Source organism: Neltuma alba, unplaced genomic scaffold (assembly GCF_004799145.2).
Source record: "Neltuma alba isolate B1F8T4 unplaced genomic scaffold, ASM479914v2 tig00004699_pilon, whole genome shotgun sequence".
Taxonomy (NCBI): Eukaryota; Viridiplantae; Streptophyta; class Magnoliopsida; order Fabales; family Fabaceae; genus Neltuma; species Neltuma alba.
In genome coordinates, this window is record NW_021633825.1 from 48,728 (window position 1) to 69,611 (window position 20,884).

Here is a 20,884-nt window from a genome sequence, read left to right on the forward strand (position 1 = left end):
TATCACTTGTTACAAGGGGGAGAGAATTTTAAACGCAAGAAAAATGAAAAAAAGATTTTACTCACATTCTTTAATAAGTTTGCAAGAAAACTTAACAAACCTCTTATATTATGGGTGGTAGGAAATACTACCTCCAGTCTTAATTATAAGATCTAGTTGACTAATTTAAAGAGATTAAAGAAAGAAGTTAAGTTAGTTATTTGTAATAAATATATGTTGTCTTTCCTAAAATATCCTTACTAATCAAATGTATTAGCTAAAACTATTATTGCTCGGAGGATTACTTTGGAAAAAAAAGTATAAATATGAAAGACAAAGTGGATTAGAGTCTTATATTTAGGACCAAAATAAAAGTCAAACAAGTTCTTATATTAAAAACCAGAAGTAATATATAATTAAACATTACTTTTGATTTTTAATATAAAATTTAGTTTGTAGTTGAAATCAAACCACAAAAACTAATACATCCGTTAGCTTTAAATATAAAAACTAGTATATGTATTTGTTTTGATACTAAACGTAAGATCATACTTCAATTCACTTTAAAAATATAGTTATAAAGATTAGTTTATCATATCTTATATTATGAATATAAAATACTCTTCTGGGCCTAAATATAAGACTCTTATACTGTTTTATACTAAGACAGTATAAGAGTCTTATATTTAGGATTAGTGGAGCAGTTTTTTTTTTTTTTTGGTTGAATACAAGGAAATACTTGGGGCAGGATCAAAACCGTAAAAGGGCGACTTCAAAGCCACTATTGGCTGAGGTAGTATATTGTCAACGAGTTTTTTGGTTGTTGGAATTTTTGGATTAGGCTGCCCAATTAAACTGATAGGGTAACCCATCGTCTTCTTTTCTCTCTATCACACACAGTTATAACAAGGAAGGAGTATTAAATAGGAAAATTTTCCAAAATAATATCTATTAAATTTTAAAATTATAAACTAGTTTTATTTATTACACTCTAATAATAATAACAGTTATTTGAAAAGTAAATACAAATTGAAATTCAACAGGCTTTTTTTTGTCCTGGGAGTTGATTACGTGGAGAGAAAATTGCCATAAGGTTTCGTGTAAGAGAATTAAATACAAAAAAATCTTTTTAAATCATCAAATTAATCTGAAGTCTTAAGTTTTGTTTGGTTAATGAGAGGAAGGGGAGGGGAGGGGTTTTAATAGAAGGAATAGGAGGGGAGGAGAGTGGAAGGATTTTAATATTACCTTATTTGGATTTATAAAAAAGGAGGGAGATGTTTTAATATTATCTTGTTTGATTCATGAGGAGAGAGGAGGAAAAAATATTTCAAAATGGACAATTTTGTCCTTATTTTATTTAAGATTATTTTTTCAAATTTAAGATTTAGGATCGTATAGTGATATTAAAAATAAATATAGGCATAATGGTTATAATATGACAAAATATTACCCTTTCCCTCTAAATCCTTCCAATTTTGGAGAGAAGGTTGAGGAGGGGAGGAGAGGGAAAATTTTAACCTAAAATTTATGTGTTGCCAAATAAGGAGAAATTATTAAAATCCTTCCCTCTCCCTCCCCTCCCCTTCCCTCCAAATCTCTTATACCAAACGCACCCTTATGCTGTGTTTGGTTCGACGGTGGGAAGGGGAGGGGAGGGATTTTAATCAAGGGAAGAGGCGGGGCGGGGTAGCTACAAAAGGGAGGGGAGGGAGGGGGAAGGGAGAGGAGGGATTTTAATGATCTCTTATTTGAATTGATTGGAGGGGAGAGGAGGGAGCAATTTTAATAATACTTTATTTTGTTCTAATAAAAAATTGACTATTTTAATATCATAAAATTTAAATGAATTTTCTCACTTTTTTATTTTGTTAAGATATAACTATATATATAATGCAATTCACTAATTTTGATTTACAAGACAAAGTTACACACTTATAAGATATCCATATAAAAAGTTGAGTGATAGATTTCAATTAGAGAAAAGACCTTGAAGGTGAAAGAAAATACCAACGGCCTTTTGGAATTAGAAGAAGAGGGAAGAAAAAAAGGTTTACAAATACCCCCTAATTTTGGAGACAATTATCTCAACAGAAATCTTTTGTGTAGAAATGTTTACGACTGATTAGGGGTTAACAAATCGAAAGGGTATATAAGAAATTAAAATATTATTTCTCATCTCTCTTCCAAAAAACCTCACTTTTAGAGGGGAGGCAAGAGAGGGAGAGGAGCGGAGAAGAGCCCTTTCCTCTATAAAAAATATATTAACCAAATGAGGGCTCCTCTCCCCTCCTAAAAAATTGCCTTAGCCAAACAAAAGGAAGGGAGCAACTTCCTTTCCCTCTCTTCTGAAAACCCCGTACCAAAATAGTGTTAGGGGATTTCATTACAAGATATTTCATTTGTTTAATTATTACATTGCTCTTATTTTTTTTAACAACCAAAAGAACAGTTGTGAACAACTTAAAGTGTAACAAATATCTACAATTCATGTATTACATTTTTGTGATGTGTCGAGAAAATAAGTTATCAATACCTATTGTGATAGTTGTTAATCATTACACCTTAAATTGTTAATAACTACTTTTTCAATTATCAATGCATATTAAAAAAAGATAAAGATAATTTAGTAATTAAACAAGTGTAATCTTTTGTAATAAGGTCACTTAGAACTTCATATTAATTCATGCCAAAAAAAAAATTCATATTAATTGATTTTAAAAAACTTTTTTATATTTAATTCTTTTGACAGCACTTTGTTGCAATTTTCCCTTATCTCTGAGCCAAAAGCCGGTGCGCATTCCCCTCTACTCCGTCGTAAATCAGTAATTGCATCTCCGAGATTCCACAACTCGCTGTAAGAAACTGAGAATTTAAAACCGCCGATAGTAGTACGGCGTCTTTGTTCGTCCTTCCATTGCGGAAACTTGTAGAATTTGCAGCACAATTCATGGCTTCTTCACTCTGTTGTCCGCTGCCACTTGGAATCCCCCTTGCACATTACAAGCCTCCATCGAGGCTACCAGTTCCATCTCTGGCTGTGGCCGCTTCTTCGGACCCTATTGTCACTTCCAGTTCATCTGGAGAATCAACAAAATTGATCACGTTTCTCGGAAAAGGTGGCTCTGGCAAGACCACCTCTGCCATTTTTGCCGCTCAGGTTCGATTTATGTTGTGAGCTGCATTTTGAGAATGATTCTGAGTTGTAATTAACACTATTGCGATTTCAGATTGACTTTTACTGCGGCAATTAGTTTATCAGGAACCTTGGCATTCCTAGAGAATGTAGTTAAGTTTAGGAGGGTTTATGAACCCAGAATGCAGAGGTCGTCCCTTAGTCAGATTCTAGTGTGAATTTTGGGCGGGCTGCTGTTGGAAATTTCTAAACTATTGTTAGTACTTGTTGCCCATGCCATGCACTGTTCGACACAAAATTCGGACACGGTGGCCCTATTGAGAATGCTGAGAATGGGCGAATTGATATCGGGGGTTTAAAGGCAGTCATAGAAAAATGCCAGCTGTTAGCGACGTTGTGAGGAAAAGTATCAAGTTGGGATCTTTGCAATTCTTTAACGTTGATGCTTTTTTGATTTCTTTGATAAAGGGAGGAGCCCTTTTGAAACCATTTATGATTTTCGATGTAGCTGGAATTTTGCTTTTTGAGTGTGGATTTGAAGCTTGTTCAAACAAGGACTTCACACTGCTGTGACAATCCACTATTTGTTATCTATAAATTGCCCCACTGCCTGTCCATCGCCAAAAAACCTTTCTATACTATATTTGGAACCGTGAATGGAGATATTTTTCAGTGGATCCAAAATATGAAAGAACACAATGTCTAAGATAGTTCTCCATGATTATCTTCATTTTACTCATCTCTTTCTGTATCTATTGGGGGCCTCAGAACTAAAAATTCGGTCTTTTGCTATAAGTGTGCTGTTTTAATGAAATTCAAACTCTTCCGTGTTGGCAAAGGAAATGTAGCTAATCTCTCTCTTCATGTCTTCATGTGTTTTCAGCATTATGCAATGGCGGGACTAAATACATGCTTAGTTGTACATAGCCAAGACACCACCGCTGATTATCTCCTCAACTGTAAGATTGGAAATTCCCAAGTTGAATGCGACACGAACCTTTCAGCTGTTAGATTGGAGACAACTAAAGTGTGTCTTTTGCTCCTCTTCCTTCCTTTACATATGTCATCTCGTTAATTTATTTGTTTTGATGACTTTGGACTCTGGTCTTGGTTTATTAGCGCAGATGCTTCTTGAACCTCTAAATCGTTTGAAGCAAGCTGATGCCAAGCTTAATTTGACACAAGGCTCTCTCGGAGGGGTGGGTATGTAATATTTTTTTTTAAACTAAAATTATGTCTTTATATTTGATGAACGTGATTTTCATTTATTAATTACTTTTTTGGTGGAACAATCTTCTGCTCCTTTGTTTCTATTATACTAGATCGTTGGAGAAGAGCTTGGTGTCCTGCCTGGGATGGACTCAATATTTTTGGCACTTTCACTTGAGAGGCTTGTTGGATTCTTGGGGACTACTGCACCAAAGAACCAACCCAAAAAATTTGATATCGTAATATATGATGGTAGCAGCAGCGATGAAACCCTGCGTATGATGGGTGCAACCAGCAAAGCAAGGTTTGGAATCCCACCCCCCCTTCTTCGGGCAGGGGTGTGCACACACAACACTCTGCCTCTGTTCATTACCTTCGGTTTGATATTTTGAGGTCGCAGGTTGTACTTGAAATACTTGCGCAACTTGGCTGAGAAAACTGACCTTGGGAGATTGGCTGCTCCTTCACTTCTGGGACTTGTGGATGAGGCCATGAGCATTAGTGGCAACAGACCATATTTTGATGGGAAAATGAGTGCTGAAATATGGGACTCACTGGATGAGCTGCTGGCGGTAAGTTATAAGAGTGAACGTTATCTAATTCACTTTCACCTTGATGCAACACCAGTATTGATTATGCCATGTCCAGAGAGGATCCTTTGCCTTCCTAAACCCACAGAGATTTGGTTGCTTCCTTGCGATGGATCCAAACAATCCAACCTCTGATAGTTCTGCATTACGATATTGGGGTTGTACGATCCAAGCTGGTGGACAGGTTTCTGGTGCTTTTGGTGTCACCTCTCAGCAGCTGAATGTAGATTCAATGGATAGAGTAAAGAAAAATTTTTCGCCCTTGCCTTCTGCTTTCATTTCAAGCACGTTGATGAATAGCCCCATAGCGTGGAACAGAATTCTGATGGACCCGGCCAATGAAGAGGCCAGGCATATTCTTACATCATTTGCAAGCCAATGCAGCACTATTACGTCATCAGTTAAATTTGATTCAAAGAGAAAAGTAGTAACTCTCTTCATGCCAGGTTTTGACAAGTCAGAGATCAAGCTATACCAAGTATGTGATATTTTTAAAATCCTATCGTGATCACAATTTCCACTTTCTTCATGCCAGGTTTCAAAACATTTTTTTGGTTTTTTTTGGTAATTGCATGGGAAAGGACGATGATAAAGAATGATAAGAAAGTAAAACCTCAAGATCAGTTTTTACTTATCCCAGTTGATACGTGGCAGAAGCATCAAAACCAGTGGCCAAACTATTTTTCCTATTACTCCTATGGCTAATTCCCAAATTACCCTTAATTCCCGTGTATCAGAGGATGATAAAAAAAATGATAGGAGAGTAAAGACATCCATCCACGAGCTTTTCTGTCTCCGTGGTTAATGAGGAATGCTTTCTGAACCATGGACATCTCTTCAGAAGAATAAATGCCTTGAGTTCAAATGATAACAATATGTAGTTATGTTGTGACTCTCATCCTGATATAAATCTCTTCACTACATAGTTGAAGTGTGCAGATAGTCATGCTGCTGAATTGCTAATTGCATAGGTTTGTTTTATGTATGCAGTATAGAGGAGGGTCTGAACTATTGGTAGAGGCAGGGGACCAAAGACGCGCCATTGCTCTGCCACCAGAAATTCAAGGAAAGGTTGGTGGAGCAAAATTCATGGACAGAAATCTTGTAGTTACATTGCTCTGACTTCTCAAGTGATCTTTCCTTTTCTTTTTTCCCTCTCTCACCCATAATCCCGAGAAAATGCTTTATGTTTGGTGATGATTAAGTGATCATGCCAAGGAATAAGAGCCCGCTGATATTTTATCTGATTGAATGAGTTCAGCCAGATTTTTTTTTTTTTTAATGGTCGTCAAATTCAAACTTCTGTCTTGTTAATTATTCAAAAATAAAATAAATTGATAGTCTTAGCTTAATTAATTACTGCAGCTGTCTCGTGCCTATGTCTTTTGAGCAGCGTTGAGATTATTAGTGTCCAAGCAAATAACATATATATAGATGATCAGTCCCTTAACATGACAAGTGTCATTTATTAATGTAACTAAATAAGACATAAAGGTGGTGACAATGACTAATAAAACAAAATTGAAAAAATAAGGCTTTGTTTGGTCCCAAAAAAAAAAACGAGGCTTTGTCATATTGCATATTTTTCAATGGTCCCAGGCAACATAAATATATTATATACAGATATATTTATTTTCATCATGTTATTTTAATTTGTTGAGACATTTGATATCGTCTATTTTGAATATTGTAATGTAATGAGAGTATTTTATAAGCAAAGGGTCGTTTTGTATTGAATTTTTTAAAAAATACAATTAAAAATAATCTGGGTAATTTATTCCGATCTTCCCTTTAAACAAACGGGAAGCTGCAACAAAAATCAAAATTCCGGCTAAATGCATTTATAGGCAAAGATTTATATATTTATTCTGAAAGCAAATATACATCTTTTACAACTCAACATTTGACTAGGTGTGCGTATATATATCATACACTTCCATTAATGAACTAAGCAGAAAAAAAAATACAATCCTGGGTTTTAAAAAAAAAAACAGAAAAAATACAATGAAATGCACCTAAATAATTATGTAAGTTATTTATAGGATGGGATTTACAAGGATGATGGGGAGGTTAGTTAATTTTGAATGAAAATTGGGAAGATAATTAATGATTATATATGCCATTTTTTTTGGGGGGTTTGTCCCTCACTTTTTGTCAATACATAATGGGTTATAGATTTTGTGACATTTAGCAGTTCATTTTTTCTTTTTTGCCTGAGACATTTAGCAGTTCATACTTCATGAGGCATCCAAAGTTCCACTTCAGGTCTTCAACTAGAGATACTTTCATAACCCGCCACAACAAAGAAATTAATTAAAAGATCGTGCACACACAAATGAACAAGAATGATCCTTTTATATATATACTATCTCCGGTGCTTAATATAAAATCTTGTTTGATTTTTATTTTGATTTTAAATATAAGACTCCAATCTAATTTGTCTTTCATATTTATTCATATTTTTCCTAAGGTAATTTTTGTAAAAATGATAATTCTAGCCAATACACTTTATTAACAAGGATATTTTCAGAAAAAACAATACTTATTTATTACAAATAACTAACTTAACTAGCTTTCATAATCTATTTAAATTAGTCAACTTGCTCTTGTATTAAACACCAGAGGTGGTGTGTGTATATATCTGAGCTTCTAGAAGCTAAACTCACCTGAAAATAATAGAGAAATGGAGAGTTGTTGGGGAGAATATTTCAAGATGGGGAAATGCGAAGGAGAGGAGGTGGTGGATGGAGAAATCATGCCTCTGGTGTTACAACCTGCGGATGAGGAGAATAAGAACGACCTGAAGACGTTGGTGTCGGCGGTGAAGAAGAACAAGCAATGGTTGGAGGAGATGATAGAGAAGAAGAGTGCGGTTCTGGTTTGAGGGTTCCGAGTGAAGAACGCTGAGCACTTCAACCAAATCATCGAAACCTTTGGCTGGGAAGACATTCGCTACGTGGGACCCGCACCTCGTACCCACGTTTACAAGAGTCTGGACTGCCAATGAAGGTCCCCTCTCTCAGTTCATCTACTTCCACCATGAGGTGGTTCTGGTACATCAACACACACACACACACACGTCTCTGTCTCCTTCTTTGTTTCTGGTTAATTTAGATTTCAGTTTGTACATTAATGAGATGAAGGAATATCCGAAGAAAGTGATACTGTTCTGTGAGGTGGCGCCACCAGAAGGAGGAGAGACGCCATTTGTTCCGAGCTTCAAAGTTACAGAGAGGATGGTGGAGGAGTTTCCAGAAGCAGTGGAAGAGATGGAGAAGAAGGGTCTCGCTTACTCTTTCACTGCTCTCAGTAAGAATGACACTTCCTCCATGAGAGGACGCGGCTGGCACGATGCTTTCGCAACTTCTGATCCCAAGCTGGCTGAGATCAGGTAGCCTCCTTTACAACCTAACAAAATACTTATTACTACTTCCGTCCTAATTACTAGCAAATCCAACATGTTTTCTCATGTAGCTAGTTAAATAATTTGAAAAAATTAATGAAGTTACTAAATTACTTGATTATCACATATGTTACGTCATCTCTCTAAAATATTTACACGTGTCATTAGACTATATATTAGTTTATAAATAAGACAAATTAATTTGAAAAAATGATAAATGTAAACTTAATCTGCTCAAAGTAGTTATAATAGGACCAGAAGTAGTAGATATATAATGAAATAAGGAACTTTGAGCATGCATTTTTGTGCACTTGGTGCGGAGCGAGAGCACTTAGAGTGGCAGTCAAATGGAGCAGTGAAGACGAGAATAGGGCCAAGGCCATTAACGAAGGTGTTCGAAGGCAGGAAAGGAAGGAGGATGTGGTTCAACACAGTGGTGGGGATGCACGGCAAGGAGCACAGCTCGGCGGCCATGGAAGATGGGAGCGAGATTGCAGAGAAAGTGGTGAAGAGATGTGAAGAGATCATTGAAGAAGAAAGCATACAGTTTAAGTGGCAAAAAGGAGACGTTCTCTTCTTCGATAACTTAGCCATACTCCATGGAAGAAGACCTCCCGTTCCTCCCAGAAGAGTCCTAGTCGCCATATGCAAGTAGAAATCTCTCTCATGCATTTGGTTTATCAAATATTAAAACGTCTGCGATTTTTCAGCCAAAAATTGCAATTCTGGCCTGCAAAACAGATGTTTGATACTTGATAGTGTATTAAAATTGGGTGTGAATTAAAATAAAGTGAAAGTACATCCAGCGACGCGTTCAACACCGTAATATTATTTTGGGAGAATTTCAATTACGAACCGTTATAAGGAAAAAAAAATTTCCATCCCCCCCCCCCCGAAAAAAATTCTGAATCTCCATTGCAGTTTTCTAGAGGCTAAGTGAAACTAATTTCTGAACTAATTTCTGCAGCCAAAAGATAAAAATAACCCTGGAGGAAGGAAGTAAAAATAGACTACAGATGAGTGAATAAGCAAATGAGAGACAAATAGATACACTTCCCATGAACTCTGCCATAGTCTCCATCTCCATGAGTTGGTAATCAATGCAATGACTGATGATTAGTCTGAAATCAAGTCACTCTGCCATATCTTCATTTGAATATGAGTTTTACGAATAGTCCGTAATCACGTTGCTCTGCCATTGGGAGTCTCATTGTCATTAAGCTCTGCAATTAGTACTCTTCCCTTTTAGATAGTCTCATCTTCTTGATCTAGACTGTTAAATGCTTGTAGTTTGCAATGGGTACATAGTATGTGGAAATGGATATGAAAGGAATGAGTTATTTCACAGGTTGTATAGTATGGAACGCATCTGGTTTGAAGTCTGAATTAATGGGTAAATGTGCTGATTTGAAGTCTAAATGAATGGATAAATGTGTTGGACATGGATGATATTAAACTACATCTAGTTTGAGGTCTGAATGAATGTGTGAATGTGCTGACATGAGTGACATTAGTACACCAAAGAAAGGGAGAAGAACTTGATGCTGTGAAAATCCATATTTGTATTGTAAATTTGCAAATTCAATTGTCTAGGAAACTAGAATTTTATGTTGTGAAAGCTTGTATTTTTGTTGTAAATTTACAAATTGTAGTCGTGAATTCATACATGAAGTACATATAAGTTGTAAGCGAATGTGCTAGACATGGGTGATATTAGACTAACTTGTCTAGAAAAAGTGTAATTTTTTGTTGCTAAAATACATTGTTATGTTGTAAATATGCTTATCGGACTCGTAATAGGTTTAACATGAAGTACATATATAGTCAGCAATTTGGGAAATTTGTGTTGTTAATTGTCGTATTTTTGTTGTTAATAGTTGTACTGTTGTTGTTAACATGCATACTCGAGTAGTGATTCTAAATACCGAGACTTGGACCTTTTTCATATATTGATATTACTCTTCTTGTTAATTGTCCAATTTTAATTGCTAATTCTTATAAAAACATGGATAAAAGGTGTTGCTTTAACTGACTTATTTTAATTGTTCATGAGTTTATTTGTCTTGTTAATCCTCTAAATGCTTGCAATTGTTACAGGTTTTGATTTTTCAAATATGGGGAGGAAGAGCGAAAGAGGAAGAAATTCGAAAAGAAATGCTACATCAAAACTACATGAATGGATCAAGATAGATAGGAAAATAAAGCGATAACGTCTCATGTTATATATTTGTATTGAAAATATAATGTGTATAAATTTGTATTCCAACCCTCCAATCTTATTTCATATATTTAAATTGAAATTGATGCGTATAAAAGACAATCACTAAGGAAATTTTTATGTGAGTTTGCTGATATGTGTATATATATCTGAAAATTACTTTCTTTTATTACTTAAATTATGAAAATGTACAGGTAACTAACATGTGCGTTTGCTTGAGGGAATTTTAATGTGAGTTTGCTGATAAGAAGAGTTTATTCCTAATTGTGATAAGATTTAACAATTAACAATTGCAATATGAAATAGACGTATTTTTCTTGTTAATCTACATATCTTAGTTGCAAATTGGAGTATTTCACTTATGAATAATATCTCCTATATTTATAAATCATCGTGTTCAACTCGTGAATTAAATTAATTTACTTGTAAATGAATATATTTCTTTTGTTAATTTACGTATCATTATTGCAAGTTGGCGTATTCCGCTTATAAATGATATCTCCCAAATTTATAAATCATCATATTCAACCTGTGAATTGAATTAGTCCACTTGTAAATGGATGTATTTCTCTTGTTAATCGACATATTCTTGTTGCAAATTGGTATATCCCACTTATGAATGGCATCTCCAAAACTTATAAATTATCATATTCAACTTATGGATTAAATTAGTTCACTTGCAAATTGACATGTTCTTTTTGTTAATCTATGCATTCTTATTGCAAATTAGCATATTCTATTTGTTATAAACTCATAATAGAAAATTACACTTGGTGGGGTAAAATTGAAGATCCAAAATAATTATTTTTGACTAGTACTAGCTCTATATAATATGTTGCTACACATTATTCACGTATCAATTTCAATCCATTTTTAAAAGTTAAACACCTTATGAATTTATAACTACAATTTGCGAATTTACAACAAAATACTAGTTTTCACAAAAAATTGTAATTTTCCTAGACAACTCGCATTTGCAAATTACAATGCAAATATAGATTTTCACAACATCAAATATAGATTTTCAAAGCATCAAGTTCTTCTCCCTTTTTTCAATGCACTAATGTCACCTATGTCAGCACATTCACCCATTCATTCAGACCTCAAACCACATGTGGTTTAATATCACCCATATCCAAAACATTCGCTCATTCATTCAGACCTCAAACTAGATGTAGTTTAATATTACCCATGTCCAACACATTCACGCATTCATTTAGACTTCAAACCAACACATCCACCCATGCATTCAGACTTCAAACCAGATGTATTCCATACTATACAACCTGTGAAATAACTCATTCTTTTCATACCCATTTCCACATACTATGTACCTATTGCAAACTACAAGCATTTAACAATTTAGATCAAGAAGATGAGACTATCTAGGAAGTAAGAGTAGACTTTGTCTCAACAACGATGTGGTTTTGACTAATTGCAAAGTTCAATGACAACGGGACTCCCAATGGCAGAGCGACACGATTACGGACAATCCGCAAAACTCAAATTCAGATAGAGAGATAGCAGAGTGACTTGATTTCAGACTAATCATCAGTCATTGTATTGATTACCAATTCATGGAGATGGAGACATGGCAGTATTCATGGGGAGTGTATCTATTTGGCTCTCATTTGCTTATTCACTTATCCGTAGTCTATTTTTTCTTTCTTCCTCTAGGGTTATTTTTGTCTTTTTCCTGCAGAAATTAATTTCACTAAACCTCTAGAAGACAGTAAAGATTCAAAATCTTTTGGGAGCAAATGGAATTTTTTTGCTACAGTGATCCTTAACTGAAATTCTTTCTATTATTTTTAATACATTCAACATCCTAATTTTTATAGTGATAGGTATAGCTAAAAAATAACATCAGTGTTTGATAAACTAGGAAAATAAGGGCACCTTTACCGAATGAAAATATGATGGATGGGCAATACCACATTTTAACAATTGATGGATTGAAGTTTAAAACCCACCCGAAGAGAATTTCCCTGCTCCCGTTAAGAATCTTGGTTCCTGCGCGCAACAGATCATTGATGGTATTTTCGAAGACTATTGTATTGCATACAAGGTTTAATTAAGTTTGATTATCCTTTAAATTATGGAATGTTTGATAACATGAAGATAATACTATTTAATGCTTATGCTTAGTATTAGAATGTTTAAAACTACGATCCCCAAAATACAATTTACTATAAAATAAAATGTGAATTTTAAAACATTATATCATTAATTTGTCAAAAAAAAAAAAACAAAAACAAGCCTTCTATCTCTGTAGAAAAAAATAAGTGACCTTCAAAAACTAAAATCTAAAAACGTCGAATCCTCCATAAAATTACACATAAAATATGCCCAATCTACAAATGATACTAAGAATCAAGTGCCACTCGCATTTACAATGCATACGGTATGAAAATAAGCATATCTGAAACAGACTGCTAGACTCCTTAAAGGTGGCAAATCAAACTGCTCTAGACTCTAAACCTCGCCTTCTAAATAAAGATGGGGTAAAGATTATCCTTCCCCCAAAAACCAGGTGCTTTCGGTTATGGGCAACAAAAGAAGATATCATGACGAATTGGGAAAGTGTCACCTTTATAGTGAAGACAAGCTAAACAGAGAATACAAATAGTGACTTGAGATGCTATTATGCTACTTTAGCCAGGTCTTGGCTCTCATTGCTCATGATGATATAAACTTGAATCTTCACTGCCAACTAAGGGCGACTCGACATGCCGCGTCCTCTTCCCCTTCCCATATAGCCATAACCCCTTCCATAATAACCACCTCGATAACGACCACCACCACCTCCACGCCAAGGACCTCGTCCTCGACCACCACGATACCTCACAAAATCACCAAATGTCTGCACCACAGATCAGTAATACACATTTGAACATTAACCCTCCTTTCATCCCTCAAAAATAGAATAGCAAAACCAAAACAGAAATTACCTCAGTGTCAATCTTAATTTGTTCAGGATACCTTGGCCTCCTTCCATTTTGCGGATCGTGATCAAGCGCACTGCTTGAGAGTGAGTCAAAAAAATCATCCTTATGATAAACAGGCTGCAGAAAACACAAATAACAGGATCAAACTTTGCAATGACGAGTATGTAATTATGCATAAAGAATACCTGAGAAACTTAAATTTGCACACAAGCTGTAAAATTCGTACCTTGATCTCAAATTTTGATAATTCACCGTAGTCATCGTCATGAATACCATCTTCATCACTGACATTTTCCTCAGCATCTTTCTCTTTTGAGTGAGACTTGCTGCTTTTACCAAGATGACCCCATACTTCATCCTTATTAAATTTCTCATTCATTGCCATGAAATCAAAATCTTCAGTGAACTCTGCGACTGGGCGTGAACCCTGCAAAAATTCAAACTTCTAGCTTTAACAGGATTGTCATAGATTTACATGTCAGACATCATCTTTAAAATTTAGAGACCTGTCAAAACATTCCTCCCGCCCTGCCTAAACTGTTCTGTTCAGCATCAGCAAGCATAAAAATCGTATATCACATGCACTTAAACCTCAAAGCAGCAAAGACTTCAAGGTCAGAGCAACATTTTCCAGAATTTTGATAGATTATATGTTCTTAAGCGAAACAGTCATAAATATTAATCAAAGAGGGAATTTTTAAGTTCCCCCTTGGCAGCAAGCTCAAAAATTCCAAATCTTCCAATTAATTTTCAGGTTTGGTACAAATAATTATGTCAGAAATCTCTAATTAATCTCAAAGGAAATACGAAACAGAGCATTACCCCCATGGCTCTTCCTCTTCCACGTCCTCCTCTGTAACCATAACTATGATGTGTCTGAATGGGAGCTCCACTTGGCTAGAGTGCAACCAGATACGAAGAATATTAGAAAAGAGACTGATGATATGATAGAAAGAAAAACGAATGTCATAAAAAAATCTCAGAAGAGAATCTCTAATATATGCATGAATGAGGTAGGGATAAGTTCATTTCAAGCATGTAAGAACAAAAACAGAGGTCCCTCAATTATTAAGTAGGGCATACAGTGCATATGCTACCACCAACCACCATGCCTAAACAGACTTTAGATTTTAAATCATTTGAAAATACAGAGCAAAACTTAGACAAATTTAGCCACATAGGACGAAAGTATATCCAAGTTACAAGAATACAGGCCTATCATAACATACAAACATACAAGGACATGCAAAACTAATCTGTGTGCGTGTGATATCCATGCAGAAAGCAAGAGAAAAATACCTTGTGATTGGCCCGTGAAGTTGTTGGCAGTGGCAGTATTGGGGGTTTTGTCTCAGAAGAAACTGGCAAAGACAGCTCTTGAGATGATGTTGATGATACCTGAACCACTTCAACATCCTTATGGGATGTTTGCGCAGGTTGAGATGAAGAAACTAATGTTGGCCCATTCTGCAACAATTGACCTGGAGTTACCAAAGGGACAGGTGTTTCTGTACGTGTGGTATTTAATAACCCAACAACTGCTGGTGCAAATTGAGATGCAGTTTGATATGGCAAACTTGAAGAAGAAATTGCATTAGATTTGCTGGAGATTGGTGGCACTACAGCATTTATATCTGGACTAGATGTGGTCACAGGAGCCAGTGATGGTAAGTTAGAGGCTAATGCAGACGCTGGAAGCAGTACAGTTGGTGTTTTGCTTGGTATTGATCCTGGTAATGTTTCAGAAGCTAATGAAACAGAGGGTGCAGGAGGCAAAGTTGATGGAAGATTTAATGGTGGTAAGGAAATAGATGTTACACTGGGAGAAATAGAACTGGCAGGTAGCAATGATGGTTGGAGTTCTGGCATATTTGAAGTCCCAGAGGGTAAGGAGGGATTAAAGTTAGGATACTGCATTGGCTGCTGCATAGATGAAGGCAATGATAAGCCAGGTGGTGGTCTAAGTAAAGATTGCTGGTGTATATGAGGGAGCCCATTTGGGGCGCCATAATATCCTTGCCAATACATTGGCATAGCAAGCCCGCCACCATTTGCACTTGGGGCCGGTGGCGGAGCCCCCCATGACCCTATGTTCCCATCAGGTTGATACAAAGGCAGGGGCCCTTGGAAATTTGACCCAGGCAGCCCAAGCTGTGTGGTATGGGAACTAAGATCAGTCAAAGGCCCACTTGCAGCAGAAGGAAAGCTCGTAGATGTAGTAGCAGGACGGGGATATTGAGACTGCAAACCAATTCCATACGCTTTAGAAGTTCGTAAAATTAATTGAAGGCAATCAACATAACTTTGCCACATCATGAATATACAAAACCTCTAATCAACCTGGATAATAGCCGGATCATTGTTTATTGAGGGAGTAGGCTGGACAGGTGGAGAGGATTTAACCTGTAAATCCTGCAAAAAAAGAAAGCACAACACATATTTCAATTAATCTAATTCATAAATACACATTGATGAAATACTACCTCCAGTCCTTAATATAAAATCTCGTTTGACTTTTATTTTAATCCTAAATATAAGACTTCAATCTATTTTGTCTCTCATATTTATTTATTTTTTTCCTCAAGATAATCCTTCTAATAATGGCAATTCTAGCCAATAAACTTTATTAACAAGGTTATTTTAGGAATAACATCTATTTATTACAAATAACTAACTTAACTTATTTTCTTAAGTTACTCAAATTAATCAACTAGCTCTTATATTTAAGACCGGAGGTAGTATTAAAAGTCTGCATGCAGTAACATCTAAAAAGTCTGCATCATGTAACAGTTATAAGGCAAAAGGAAATATGGATCAGCCTTCCAATGTTTCTTTCTCTGCTAAAAAAATACATGATGATACAGAATGTTTTGTTGTAATAATTAGAACCTTAATCAGTTAAACCTTCAACACAAGACTGTGAGAACAATAATGAATATCGGACACTACAAACAGAAAGACCCAGTATGTCTATGATTTGAGCAAAACTGGGACTAAGTTATTCAAAGAAAACAAACCATATTTTCCCAAAGCAGATTTAAGTATTCAACAAAATCAGGACAACATAGGAAATTAATTGTCATTGGGAGCTTAAAATCACAGCTATGGAAAAAGGTGTTGGGCTATGATCGACAATTCCACAAATTATACCTTGATGTCACTCCCACGGAACAGTATGTACTCATAAACCTTGTCAACAGGAGGAATTTGTGGCCCATCCTTTTTTCTTCCTTCAGTTCCAAAAGATCGTACTGCCCCACAAAAATAAAAGCATCACTACAACAACCATGCTAGTGGCATCAAACAAAAACATATTAAGGAGCCCCTGACAGCAAATAATTAAGACAAGTCATTAGAATTCAAAGCAGCAACTATCTGATTTGTTAGAAGAGAATTATGCACATATTGCAAATCTGAGAGATAGCAAGGTAAACATACCAACATTGCCAGTCCACCAAAATAAAAGGCTTAAGAAAAATTTAAGCATTTTTTTTTCCTGTGGGGGGGGGGGGGTACTTATATTTACTACATAAGACTTAACGGTTTCTTCCGTTAGTGTCAGTCCAATCACCAAACCCCCAATAGCATCTGTAGAAGGATTGCGAATGGAAAATATAAAACTGACATCTGATAAATGCAGTAAAGATTCTCCCCACTACACCACAAACGGATTCTCACTATTACCTCTTTTGGAAGAATGACAATACAGTCTAAAACATTTCCAGTACTTAAAAAGGCTATATTTTCTGCCCAAATGTCCGGCCAAACCCTCCCTAGGGCCCCTAAACGAGGTTTGCAAATAAGATATAGTGAAACAGTCATTCTATTTGTAGTAAAAAGAAGAATGTCGCCACTTGAAAATGCTCATGGATTAATTTTATCAACCACAAAATACTTGCTTGGTGTGGGATAAGACTTCTTATCATTTTGTAAAACATCCGCTTGATACGAAGGGAGGAAGACGAAAATAAAAAGCCATGGATGGAGCTGAAGTTGACTCACAGGCCACGCTCCAGAAATGGAAGGAAAACAAGAAAATTAAAACTGCTTAATCCTAACATAACAGCTAAATTGCTACAAGAGGACAAAAAGGGCAGAAAATGATTAATACTTAAGGAGAATGACTGGTGCCACAATTTCTGCTTAATGAAAGATTTGATTTGTATTAAATAGTACTAAATCTGAAAACTATTTCAGATTTGATTAGCTAATTAATCAGGCAACTCTTTCATTTAGCCTAGATTCTCATCCCAAGACCAACACCGAACTACAAAAGAAGAAAAAATATTACCACTACCTCCAGTCCTAAATATAAGAGTTACTTTGTAGTGTAAATTGTACTACAGACTAACTCCTATATTTAGGACCAGAGATAGTGCTACCTTTTTTGGGATGATGATGATGATAAATTCTAAAACCTTTATATTTACTATAGAAGACTTCAACTCCCCCCCTTGGTGGCTGTTCAAACCCTCCCCTAAGGCATCTGTATAAGGACTAAGAATGGGAAATATCGAAACTGTCACTTCATTATCAGTACCGTGAAGATTGTCTCCACTTCACAACAAAAAAGTTTTCAGAGCCTACCACCATCTCCCCCCTCCCTCAAAAAAAAAAAAATGGTAATGGTAATAATCCAGCAGAAATGGAACCCAAGTCATGAAGGTGTTGGGAAAAGAAAAAAAATGCACGTCTTATTTTCTGGTATGTGCCTTTTAAAGCCATTTGGCTGGCTTTCAACTTATAATCACACAGATGAAACGCAGCTTGTTCCCATAACTTTTACTAAACAAGACATCTAATGATATTATAATCTGACAACATAAACCAGCAATTTATTTACTACTAACTACGTATCTGCAAGGATGGAACATAAGGGAATAAAATGGCACATGGCAGTCAATGGCATGTTGGGCAATATTGCAATGGGGGCTCCTGAAGTCATGGCATATAGTGCATGGAACATTGCCATATTGAACTGTTCTTATGAACACAGATAAAATATATTCCAAAATAACAAATAATGCAAATACTGAAAGAGGCGTGAGATACAATATCAAATGCTCGAGTCAAAAAAAAGAAGAAGCCAAACTCAACGTAAAAAGTTCAGGAAAATGACAAAAAGTTTCATTTCAACATAATTGATGTTCGCTAACCTAAATGGATTGTGCTAGAAATGGAGAAAAAGTGAAGGGCTCTCTAGTCAAAGTCAAGGAATAGAGACAAAATTTGAAAATGAACAATACAAAGTATTGAAGCACTGAAATCATAGAAGGAAAAAAGAGAAATCAGAAATTACAAACTTGAAAAAGATAAGCAGGTCATAAATTTATGGGGAGTTGCAAAGCACGTCACGCCACGTGCCATGCCGACGCATTTAATATTATTATTAGCAACACTGCAAGTTTTACGGGCACAACACTCAGCAATTCTTCCACATATGCAGGCCACATATGTCGGTAACAACTATGCATGGGTTGATAATGGAAGGAATCATTTAAGCCCACGTTTTGATCCATTGTACTTAAATAAGGAAACAAAGCCAAGGAAGCATTTATTTCTTAACCAGTTCCCTCCAAAAATAAACACAATAAGAGGGCTACGAAATCATTTGATATTTTGATGAAATAAGAACACCCGAGTCTTCCCAAAAAAAAAAAAGATGAAGGAGAAGGAGAAGAAGACAGAAAGACATCTTCAATCACAATAAAAATAATGGGAACCAATTAAAAATAGTCAAATTAGTCAAATTCTATACAAGCTTTTTCCCTCACTGTCCCATTCTGTCTGTTCTCTGATTTTAACAAGCAAATTTATATTTTTTTTTCTCAGTGATAAATTAATGAAATTGATTACAATTATTTTCCATACTATACAGTTCTTAATAATTGCGATTCTTTCTATTCCAACGATGGAGAGAACAAATAAACTTGAAGAAAACTTGCCGTTAATAACCAGGGAGATAATCATATGTCATGCTGAAAAAAAGCACAATTCAAAAACCTTTGACCCTGACATACATATGACAAAGCTTTCCAATAGTTAAAAAAATACTGATAAGAAGTGCAGCCAAAAATCAAATGCTAAGAGTTTCAAAACCGCGTTCATGGTGCATATGCCCACACTACTACGTCCAGACTTACTGTTACTAGACCCTTCAGCCTTCGCCCTTTCTCCACAGCAGACACACAATCAACAAGAAATTCAGAAAGCCTCCTATAACACTGTAATTCACAACCCGTTGAAATAACCCACAGTTCAAAAAGGACGAAGTATTTGTGGTGGTCGTGATGTACAAATTTTAGTCATAATCAACGACCGGGCTAAAAGATCTAAAATAAAATGAACCCCAATTCGGCTAAAAACAGATAAAACCCCGATGAAATTACTGCGCAGAAAACAAAGCAGTACCATTCCTGAGGCCGATACTGGACTCCTCGGTATTGATATTGTACAGAATCCCTTCATATCTGATTTCACTCTTAGAGGTCAAGCTAATCAAGCTGCCAATGTAGGAATCGGCCGCTGAGCTCGATCGAGAAGCGCTTTCTGAAGCCATAATCTACAAAGCCAATCAAAAACCAGCAATGACAGACTAACCCACAAGCATTTAGGGTTTAGGTTTTGAGTTCAAACAGGTTACTCAAATCCGAGATATCCCCCTTTGAGGTAATAAAGAAGGTTTAATAGACGCGGACGTTTGGACCCCCATGTTATCTGAACCCCAAAAAAAAAAAAAAAAATTTACTTTGCTACAAAAGAGGCCAGTAAAATTACCACAAAAACAATAAGAAACCAATCATGAGAGGCCATCTCAGCAACCGGGAACAGTCATGTCGTTCTCCTAAAAAACAAATTCAAGAGAATATCGCATATACTCCTCTGGTTCTTTGTCAAACGCTATTATTGAGTTGATTTTAATTTTAGATATAAAACATATTTTTTATATTTATTAATTTTTTTTAAATTATTTTTATGAATACTCCCTAAACCATAATCAAGTAGAAGAGGGAGGAAAGATATTAAAAAAATAATTATGGTGTTTTAGGAAAAACATGTCATATTTTTTATAATTAACTAACTTACCTAACTTCTTTAATATAATCAAATTAGTTAAATAGGTATTATATTAAAGATTTTTTTTTTGGCCAATATATTAAAGATTGGAGGAGTACTAATAATTGTACCTGAATTAGGGCTGCTCACGGGACGGATCGGGACCGGGACAGGCCCGTCCCGGTTCCGTCCCGGTGAACAGTAACGGGACAGATTTTCTGTCCCGTGTCTCGGCCCGTCCCGGGGTTGTCCCGGTCCCGGTCGGGACGGGACGGATCCGGGACGGGACCGGGACGTCCCGAACCCCTTTTTTTTTTTTTTTTAATTTTTTAATTTTTTTTAAAT

General features: G+C 35.7%; 2 protein-coding genes and 1 pseudogene across 3 annotated transcripts; 2 read left to right on the top strand and 1 right to left on the bottom strand.

Annotated features, from left to right (window-relative positions):
* The first annotated feature begins 2,780 nt into the window (after positions 1–2,780).
* Positions 2,781–6,178, top strand: LOC114745513 (uncharacterized protein At1g26090, chloroplastic-like). 2 transcript variants are annotated; one of them, XM_028933671.1, is made up of 7 exons: positions 2,781–3,139; positions 3,999–4,142; positions 4,240–4,314; positions 4,438–4,628; positions 4,725–4,896; positions 4,973–5,392; positions 5,905–6,178. In XM_028933671.1, exons 1-7 carry the CDS (start codon positions 2,930–2,932, stop codon positions 6,034–6,036), a joined length of 1,344 nt encoding a protein of 447 aa, XP_028789504.1. In that variant the 5' UTR covers positions 2,781–2,929; the 3' UTR covers positions 6,037–6,178. The 2 variants fall into 2 exon arrangements, with proteins under 2 accessions (XP_028789504.1, XP_028789505.1); XM_028933672.1 differs by lacking the exon at positions 5,905–6,178 and adding an exon at positions 5,496–5,891.
* A 1,419-nt stretch (positions 6,179–7,597) lies between these two features.
* On the top strand, positions 7,598–8,972 carry LOC114745511 (clavaminate synthase-like protein At3g21360; annotated as a pseudogene).
* A 3,863-nt stretch (positions 8,973–12,835) lies between these two features.
* On the bottom strand, positions 12,836–20,139 carry LOC114745509 (protein decapping 5-like). Its single transcript, XM_028933669.1, has 8 exons — positions 19,895–20,139; positions 16,634–16,734; positions 15,824–15,895; positions 14,783–15,724; positions 14,306–14,380; positions 13,710–13,910; positions 13,487–13,600; positions 12,836–13,398 (listed from the first exon to the last, which is right to left on the bottom strand). The coding sequence occupies exons 1-8, from the start codon at positions 20,040–20,042 to the stop codon at positions 13,249–13,251; spliced, it is 1,803 nt and encodes a 600-aa protein (XP_028789502.1). The 5' UTR covers positions 20,043–20,139; the 3' UTR covers positions 12,836–13,248.
* Between the last annotated feature and the right edge of the window lie 745 nt (positions 20,140–20,884).

What these genes read in the sequence shown, in the direction of transcription:
- LOC114745513 (XM_028933671.1), top strand. Translation starts at nt 2,930, where the DNA reads ATGGCTTCTTCACTCTGTTGTCCGCTGCCACTTGGAATCCCCCTTGCA. An exon ending in GGTGCAACCAGCAAAGCAAG is followed by an intron (nt 4,629 to 4,724) that starts GTTTGGAATCCC and finishes TTGAGGTCGCAG; the next exon opens with GTTGTACTTGAAATACTTGC. An exon ending in CAGAGATCAAGCTATACCAA is followed by an intron (nt 5,393 to 5,904) that starts GTATGTGATATT and finishes TTATGTATGCAG; the next exon opens with TATAGAGGAGGGTCTGAACT.
- LOC114745509 (XM_028933669.1), bottom strand. Translation starts at nt 20,042, where the DNA reads ATGGCTTCAGAAAGCGCTTCTCGATCGAGCTCAGCGGCCGATTCCTAC. An exon ending in ATGATCCGGCTATTATCCAG is followed by an intron (nt 15,725 to 15,823) that starts GTTGATTAGAGG and finishes ATTGGTTTGCAG; the next exon opens with TCTCAATATCCCCGTCCTGC. An exon ending in CTTCACGGGCCAATCACAAG is followed by an intron (nt 14,381 to 14,782) that starts GTATTTTTCTCT and finishes GTTGCACTCTAG; the next exon opens with CCAAGTGGAGCTCCCATTCA.